This window comes from Octopus bimaculoides, chromosome 22 (assembly GCF_046866305.1).
Source record: "Octopus bimaculoides isolate indiv1 chromosome 22, ASM4686630v1, whole genome shotgun sequence".
In the NCBI taxonomy this organism is placed as follows: Eukaryota; Metazoa; Mollusca; class Cephalopoda; order Octopoda; family Octopodidae; genus Octopus; species Octopus bimaculoides.
The window spans coordinates 26,674,088-26,684,087 of NC_142949.1; the positions used below are offsets into that span (position 1 = coordinate 26,674,088).

Sequence of the window (10,000 nt, forward strand, 5' to 3'; positions counted from 1 at the left end):
GCCTAGTGCTTATTCTATCGGTTTCTTTTGCCGAACTGCTAAGTTACAGGGACGTAAACACACCACCATCAACTGTCAAGCAATGTTGATTGGGGACACACAGACACACAAACATATACACACGCATACACATATATATATACATATATATGACAGGCTTCTTTCAGTTTCCTAATTTCTTTATTGCCCACAAGGGGCTAAACATAGAGGGGACAAACAAGGACAGACAAAGGAATTAAGTCGATTACATCGACCCCAGTGTGGGGTCATGTAAACGATGTCGAGAGAACATCTGCTGCGAATGATATTTTTTGACACAGGGCACCTCTTAGACAACCGCCAGACACTGAATGAAAATAAATGAACTGCAACAAGTCTCAGCAAAAGGAGCCTGAGTTACTGGCTGCAGTTACATACTAGAAGTCAGTGGTTGGCAGAAATTAAATCAGCTTGCAAATACATGTTCACTTTACTAAATTTATACTTGGGCTAAGCCCGAACAGCCTGAGTGCCGGAGTTGCCACTGATATACATATATCATACTCAACAAGTCAATCATATATATATATCGATTCGCGGAACACCTCCGAGACATCAACGTTGGTAATGACACCCCGGTGTCACGCCACTTCCGCTCTGCCGGCCACTCCTTGCAGCAACACCTGTGTGTTTGGATTGTCCATGCACAGGGGCCATCTGGACTCCCGTTTGCGCCGTGAACAAGGATTGGTCTTCTCCCTCCGCTCCTTTGCGCCACATGGGCTCAACTCCCCTCCCCTCTTCATCTAACCCCCTCCTCCTGTCACTCTCCCCCACCCTCCCGCCTACCACCCATCTCTCCCCCTCCCCCACCTCCCCTCCTGCTCCGACTCCTACTTCTTTGTATGTCTCTTCACCTCTCTTCACTCCTTCTCTTCCTACTTCTCTTCATTCCTACTTCTCTCCACTCCTACTTCTCTTCACTCCTACTTCTCTTCACTCCAACTTCTCTTCCTACTTCTCTTCACTCCCACTTCTCTTCACCCCTACTCTTTCTCTCCTCTCTCTTATTCTCTCCTCTCTCTTACTCTCTTCTCTCGTACCCCCCTCTCTCACTCTTACTCTCTACACTCTTACTCTCTTACTCTCTCACCTTTACTCTCTCACTCTCTTCTCTCTTTCCCTCTCTCTCACTCTTACTCTCTACATTCTTACTCTCTTACTCTCTCACCCTTACTCTCTCACTCTCTTCTCTCTTTCCCTCTTGCTCACTCTCTTTCTCTTTCTCTCTTTCTCTCCCCCATACCCCTCTTCCCTCTCTCCCACTCTCTTCCCTCTCACTCTCTTTCTCTTCCTCTCTTTCTCCCCCCATACCCACCTTCCCCCTCTCTCTCCCCCATACCCACCTTCCCCCTCTCTCAATCCACCTTCCCCCACCTTCCTCCTCTCTCTCCCTCCATACCCACCTTCCCTCTCTTATACCCACCCTCTCTCCTCTCTTTCTCTCCCCTCCCATACCCATCTTCCCCCTCTCTTACATCCACCTTCCCCTTCCCCCTTCATCGTCAACACCCCCTCATAAGCTCATCCCACCACACCCCAACACACTCCTACTCTACCTTCCCACTCCACCCCATCCAATTCCTTACACCCACCACCCACCCCCTACCCACAGACCCCTACCTCTACCCCACCCTCAGCCTAACCCACACTCTACCCATGCCTTCCCCACCTCCCAACACCCTCACATCACACCACACCAATACCCTAGCATCACACTACAACTGACCAAGTGCTTTCTCCCTTCCCCATTTTCACACTACATATGTCAAGATCACCAGCATTCTATCTCCCACACACAGCCCCTCGTTCTTCGATCACCGTTTGTTATCTCCCCCTTTTCTTAGCTCTCCTGAAAAAAGAATTTCTAACTTCCGGTCAGCCATTATTATGATTGACAGTTGACTGGACACTATTCAATTTTTTTTCTCCGTGTTTTTCTCCTTGTCTCCGTATTCTTTCTGTTGAAGAGCGTAGCTCGAAACGTCAAAGACTTTCCGTATTCCCGAGCGTCATACTAATACATCCTTTTGTTATTTACACCACCTGCCCTCGTCTGTTGTTGTTTTTTTGTATATTCTCCCATATATATATATATATATATATATATAATGCGAGAGAGTTAGGGGTTGAGGATTCAACCCACTAAGGGATAGTATCTATCCAATATACTGCTGGGGCGGTACCCAATTATTGTTACGCTAGTGTTATACCAAGTGCAATAAATGGGAGTGGGTAAGGGGGGGGTTTACCCTAAATTTGTATATCAATTAGAAAATGGAGGATAATATGCTGAACCCAACAACTTGCAGACAGTGTATCCCGTTCAATTCATTAATTTAATTCATGTGAATCTCTGAAGAGGCCTAGCGAATCGTGCATGTACCCCCATTTCAACATTTCATCCGATAATTACTCCGGCAGGAGCTATTAGGATAGAATGGGGCATGCCAAAGCTAGGCCGAAACAGCTGTAAGATTAAACTTTTGTTCATTCTCTAATTCCTTGTGTACTTTGTACTTTTATCTGTAAGCCCAGTTGTCAAATTAACATGGTTTGTCATAAACACCTGTACTTTGTGGGGTTTTTTGTCACCTTAGCTATGAATTAAATTAATGAATTCAACGGGATACACTGTCTGCAAGTCGTTGGGTTCAGCATATTATCCTCCATTTTCTAATTGATAAAAATGTGTGTGTGTGTGTGTGTGTGTGTGTGCGTGCGTGATGGACTTGTGGAAGATGATATATGAGCATTCAGCTTTTGCTGAATGACCTGCACAAGTGATTTGTTTATAGCGATCAAATGTATGTCCCATACATTAACTCACTCCTTCCATCAATGAACTGTTTTGCTCAAGAACACCACGTACCACACAGTCTTCTCACATTGGCAGTTGTGTTCCATTTTATTATTGTTGTCATTTGAAAAACGTTAGTATCTGCACTGCTGCAGGATAATAAAACAACCGCAGACTGGTTATTTATTATTCAGCTGTGGTGAAGAGACTTATGCCAGACACAGCTATTTGGATTTGTAGGTGAGAGTACTTGTCATGTCATGGAAGCTGTTACTTCAAATTTCAGCATGAGCATTGCTGACAACCATTGTCTTTGTAGCTTGCTTACCAACCACATGGTTCCGGGTTCAGTCCCACTGCGTGGCATCTTGAGCAAATGTCTTCTACTATAGCCTCGGGCCGACCAAAGCCTTGTGAATGGATTTGGTAGACGGAAACTGAAAGAAGCCCGTCGTATATATATATATATATATATATATATATATGTATGTGTGTATATGTTTGTGTGTCTGTATTTGTCCGCCCCAACATCGTTTGACAACCAATGCTGGTGTGTTTACGTCCCCGTAACTTAGCGGTTAGGCAAAAGAGACCGATAGAATAAGTAATAGGCTTCCAAAGAATAAGTCCTGGGGTCGATCTGCTCGACTAAAGGCAGTGCTCCAGCATGGTCGCAGTCAAAATGACTGAAACAAGTCAAAGAGTAAAGAGAGTATATATATATATATATATATATATATATATATATATATATATATATATATATATATATATATATATATGTGTGTGTGTATGTATGTTTGTTTGTTGTAACACAGTTTGGTATCCTAGTTCAGTATTTCTTTTCCTTCCTTTCATTAGCTGCTCAAAGTGCCGCTGCTGCTATTGCTGCTGCCGCTGCTCCTGCTGGACCTTTAATGTGAAATTTGTCCCCATCTGAAAGTAAGTTCTCTTGTTGTTCTTGCCATTGTTGTTTAACCCCAGGTCAGCTCCAATTGGACAGACCAGTGGTCCATCTTTACCTTTCCGTCTTTCCTGTTTACCTATTGGATTGAAAGGTAAATCCAACTTTACCTTTCCATCCTTTCAGAGTTGACAAATAAGATGCCAGTCCATCATTGGTGCAGCCCTTCCTCTCATCCTGGATTTACTGCAGGATCAGGGTCAGGGGTTAGGGTTATTATTTCCCCATGACCAGACATATTTTTCATGGAAGGCTGGAAACAAACAACCTCACCTGTATGAAGGTGATACTCATTTACAGCCACCATGCGATGTCAAGATTTTATTTTCGTCTTTTCTTAATGACTCTGCAAACTGACATTGCTTCTAATGATGGTAGAACCATTCTCTCATGCCTACAGAAGATGTTCATTTATATTCTACAGGAAGCCTTTGACTTTTTCTATTTAAATGAGTTTTTTTTACCCCAATATTTACACACTATTACTTATAGCTTTATCTACTTTGAGTTCTACTGTTAAAAACAAATTATTTCATTCTCTTGAAGTTTCTAAATTTTTATGATATAAATATCTTTTTTAAAAATTTCATTTTTCTTCTTTTTTTTCTTTTTTTTTTTTTTGCAGATGCTTGATGTGTACAATATTCTTCCTCATGTGACCAGCCTTCCGTTACCATTTCGCATCATTGGACACCTTCTGCGCATAGTATGGATGGTTCTAACCACAATCTATGCCATTCCGCCATATCTTGTCTGGACATTCCTTGTATTTCCTCTTCGATTCTTTTATTTGGATTTCTACTGGATGATTGAGGGTTTCCTCTTCAGTGGATTATTGGCCATAATAAGTTCTTGGCTTATCACAGGACAATATCAAAGTAAGTTCTGATTTGGTGCTAGGTTGTTTTTTTTTGTTTTTTGTTGTTTTTTTTTTTTTCTAGTTGTGTTCTTGGTTTTGATAGGGTTTTATTTCTTGCTGTTGTTAAAATTTGCATAAAATCGATTTTCAATTCAGAAAATGATTCTTGTTGAACATTTTATGATATTAGTCAAGTGTTATAATACACACACACAGACACACAGGAAGGTATGTAGCATGTGATCATTGCATTGATCATGACAGAGAAAGTTGTCATGGCGATACCTGCTCAGAGGCCTATGCAAAGTTGCAGAAAGTGCATGGAGAGGAGTGTATGAGTCACACACAAGTGTACAAGTGGCTCAGACGTTTACAAGACGGCTGAAAGAATGTTAATATTGACGAACATTTTGGGAGACTTGCAACCAGCAGAACTGAGAAAAACATCGCAGATAGGCATGTAGCTGTGAGGGGAAATCATCAAATCACCATCCATGAGTTGTGAGAGGATGTACAGATTAGTTACAGTACGGTTCAGTCCATTATCACTGAAGATTTGAGTATGAGACGCATGTCTGCCAAGTTTGTGTCAAAACTGCTTTCAGCTCAACAAAAAGACAATCGGGTTTCAGTTGCAAAAGATCTCCTTGATTGTGTCGAGAATGCAATGAAAACTTTTTGAAAATTTTGTGTAGGCCTCTGCAGGTATCACCAAACTTCTGGCAAAATTTGATGCAGATCCTCTGCTCAACTTTCTTGAGTGGCACTTGAAAAAACATTCGAGCGAGATCGCTGCCAGTGCCGCTGGACTGGCTCCTGTGCAAGTGGTACATAAAATACACCATTTTGAGCTTGGCTGTTGCCTATTCCCGCCTGACTGGCCTTCGTGCCGGTGGCACGTAAAAGTACCCACTACACTCTCAGAGTGGTTGGCGTTAGGAAAGGCATCCAGCTGTAGAAACTCTGCCAAATCAGATTGGAGCCTGGTGTAGCCATCTGGTTCACCAGTCCTCAGTCAAATCGTCCAACCCATGCTAGCATGGAAGGCGGACGTTAAACAATGATGATGATGATGATGTATATGCATGTATATGTTTGTGTATATATATATATATATACATATATATATATATATATATTTATATAAAACAAAGGAGGAAATTAGAAATTGTTTTGTGTCATTTATTCACCATTACACGTATGTCACTTGCTAATAGGAATGTTAGACAGATATGTTAAGAATTTCTAATAGGACATTTCTTACATGTCTATCTAACATGTAATATTTTGTAACTCCTATTAGTAAATGAAACTCATGTCATGGTGAATAAATAATACCAAACAATTTCAAATTCCCTCTTTTGTTATACAATAACTCTGCAAATATTTCCATAAATCTCAATTTTAATATGTATGTTGAAACCAACCTACAGCAGCAACTGAGACTACGTATTGGATTGTAATAATGGCATAAGCATATATGCTTCAAGAGAAAACAGCTGGGATTTGCCCTAACTACCTCAACAATACACACACACACGCACATGCGCATGCGCGCGTCCATGCATGAACACATACACGCACATGCGCACGTGTGCGTGCATGCACGAACACACACCCGAACACACACACACACGAATTGATTCCCAATGTAATATGAAACTCCTTTTTATGTAAATCATGTTTTATATTCCTGCCAGTGTAAATAATGTCTCTTAATATAATGTCTCCATATTAATAATAATAATAATGTCTTCTTAATATAATGTCTCCGCAGTTCTTCTATAAATTCTCATAGACAATGTTGAACTACTTTACTCCCTGTTTATTTTATTAACCAACAACAACTCCCTTATTCTCTTTACAATCTATTTACCAAATGGCAATTGACTTACACTGACCCCTAACTTTCAGGGTTTATCTTGATGTCTTCTCATTTTCCTCAACCCTTCATTACTGAGCCTTTCTCCTATGTTAACAATGCACACTTTAAATAATTAGACTGCACAATGATCTTCTTCTTTTACTACAGCAGACCCAGCACCTAAGTCACTCTGCATGATTCACTGCTGTAAAATATCTCCCTGCTTCTCCACTCCTCATATCATAATCTTTACTTACAGCCCATGTTTCATTGCCATGGCTGTGTGCCACTTCATCTCCATTCACAGTTCGTATTTCAGAAGCACACCCCATCATACACACACTCACACGTATACAAGGGGGTGCTGAGAAGTTCCTAGCTTTGGAAAAAAGGAAATATATATATATAGTTCTTCAGTTTTTTTAAGCCCTGTAAAAGAACTCAGAAGTTTGAGCCTCGAGTGGGGCCTTTTGCGATGCCCTTAAAGCCAGGAATTTTTCAGCACCCTCTCATAGTTACCTGTATTCATTGTTTTATGTGTTACTGTCATACACAATTGCACGTATCACACCCATCACACAGACCTCTCCCTTGTCCTGTCCCATGCACAATTTAGCAAGTTATTCAGTTGATGTCTCTCTATAACAAACTCACTCATAAGACTTCTCTCTGTCGTCCTGTTCCTTTTTCTTTTCACTTTTCCAGTTGTCACTCTCTGTTCAAGGCTTTGTCTTTCTGATCTCTAGTGAACTTAACCTGTTGTCTTCTCTTTATGTCCTCAACAAATTTTCCAGCGGTTTTTGATCATCTAACTTCTTTAGCATTCAGATTCCTCTCTCAAATGTAATCTATCTTTTACTTGTTTCAGTCATTAGACTGTGGCCATGCTGGGGCACCACCTTGAATTTTTAGTTGAACGAATCAACTCCAGTACCTTTTTGTTTTTTAAAGCCTCGTATTTATTCCATTGGTTTCTTTTGCCGAACTGCTAGGTTATGAAGATGTAAACACACCAACACCTGTTGTCAAGTGGTGGTGGGGCACAAACACTGATGCAGTCATATCTGCATATATATATATATATATATATATTTCTATATATATATTTAATTATATGCATTTCTTCTATCTTAATGAATAAAAATTCTTCGGATAGAATTAATGGATTAATAGAAACCAAGGTAGCAAAGAACACAAAATAACTGTGGTGTAGTTCCTGTTTTTGAGGTAGAAACTCCTTGAAATTTTGGGTATTTGAGTATATTTAAAAATTTAAGGAATGGAGAAAACGCATGTTATAATTGCATACTTTATTCCTACATATGTTTCAAAGGATTACAACCTATGTGATCCATAGGGATCTGTGATGTTAAAATTGTAACCTTCTCTTCAGGGAAAGCATGGGAATCATCTTAAACGTAAGACATTATGACTGAGTATGAAACCAATAGATGGATAAGGTTATGACGTGATTCATTTGAAATATATACACATACATACATACAGTGGGCTTCTTTTAGTTTCCATCTAACAAATTTACTCACAAGTCTTTGGTCAGCTTGAGACTATAATACAAAACACTTGCCCAAGATGCCATGCTGTAGGACTGAACATGGAACCATGTGGTTGGAAACAAACTTCTTACCACACAGCCATGCCTGTGCTTATTTATTCACATTGTTTGAATTAAGCATAAGTTAACTATCACAAAGTTTTGAGAGTTTGTTGATGCGATTCTTAAATCTTTTATGACATTGCCGGGTAGGTGTGAGAAGTTGGATCTGTTTATAAAACAGTTGGAATGTTTTGGTCAGATATGGCTGGTTTAAATGCTAAGGGGTTAAAAACTTTAACAGTTGTTACTGTAAAGGGTTGCTTCAGGACATATCTCAGAAATAACATCAGCAACAATTCTTGCTCATATTTGTTGATGTTCCATAGAAAAAGATGAGTTCTGTGTTTCTAAGACATTACAATAATATTATCAAAATTCTTGGGGTTTTTTTTTTAACGATGGTGTAATTTGAAGAGGATTTGGTTGCTATTTCTATCCAGTAGAGCAATCATGTAGAGATTTCTTCATTGGCTCATTGTGGTGGTGGTTGTGGTATAACAACGGTAATTATCTTTTTTTCTCTTTCTATCAGATCAAAGATAAATCCAGTGAGTTCCATTGTGAAGTTATTATGTTGACTGGTCATGTCTGAGATATATGACTGCCACAAACTGTCGATTGTGCAATAATGGGATGGTGAAGTGGTTTTCTACACACACATACACGTATACATGTATGTGTATGCACATATTCTTGTGTGTATGTAATAAAATAGCTTGTCTATGTGTGTATGTAATAAAATAGCTTGTCTATATGTGTATCAATCCTCCTTTCTCTTCCTTCCTCTGTGTGTGTGTGTGTGTGTGTGTGTGTGTGTGTGTGTGTGTATGTGTGTGTATTTGATTAATGAGAGAGATGGAAGATACAAGGATGTTTATTGGTCATTACAATTGTTTCTACAATAAATGTTCTTGTATATTCCATCTTCCGTCTCTCTCATTAATCAAATACCCAATGAACACTGTAAAACTGAACTTGCTTTACCGGAAAGCTATCAAGGGTATACCATATGATTTATTATAATATATATATATATATATATAGAACTTTCATTATGATTCAAGTTTCCAATTCAAATTAATAGAATTTTATGGCAACACAATCACAGGAATTCATGAAAGCAGTGTGACCAAATAAATATATATATATAAATGGTATATGGTCACATCTGTATACATGTATGTGTGTATGTATGTGTATATGTGTGTGTGTGTGTATATATATATATATATAGGTATTTATATATATATGTGTATATGTATATATATGTGTGTATATATATATATGTATATATATGTGTGTATATATATATATGTATATATATATATGTGTATATCTATATAAATGTATATATACATATGTATATGTGTGTGTATATATATGAGTGTGTATGTGTCTATATATATATATATATATATATATATATATATCATCATCATCATCGTTTAACATCCGCTTTCTGTGCTAGCATGGGTTGGACAATTTGACTGAGGACTGGCGAACCAGATGGCTGCATCAGGCTCCAATCTTATCTGGCATAGTTTCTACAGCTGGATGCCCTTCCTAACATCAACCACTCCGAGAGTGTAGTAGGTGCTTTTATGTGCCACTAGCACGAGGGCCAGTCAGGTGGTATCGGCAACGGCCGTGCTCAAATGGTGTTTTTTATGTGCCACCTGCACAGAAGCCAGTCCAGCGGCACTGGCAGTTTGATACAATTCCCTGCTACCACCGTTCTTCCAGTCCTTCCAAGCCTGTTTCTTTTCTCTAATACCCCTGTCAGCAACATTGTTCCACTACCACTTTATTTTAGGTCGGGAGGGGATTTTGCACCATCCACAGATCTGGTCAGTGGCCCT

General features: G+C 39.3%; 1 protein-coding gene across 3 annotated transcripts in view; it reads left to right on the top strand.

Annotated features, from left to right (window-relative positions):
- The window catches only part of LOC106881177 (acyl-CoA:lysophosphatidylglycerol acyltransferase 1), an 85,723-nt gene that overhangs the window by 43,598 nt on the left and 32,125 nt on the right, over positions 1–10,000 (top strand). For all 3 annotated transcript variants that reach the window (XM_089339898.1, XM_089339899.1, XM_089339897.1), the window contains exons 2-3: positions 3,701–3,781; positions 4,429–4,681. In XM_089339898.1, the coding sequence (XP_089196024.1) occupies positions 4,429–4,681 (253 nt within the window). In that variant the 5' untranslated portion in view covers positions 3,701–3,781. The remainder of the gene's footprint in view (positions 1–3,700; positions 3,782–4,428; positions 4,682–10,000) is intronic.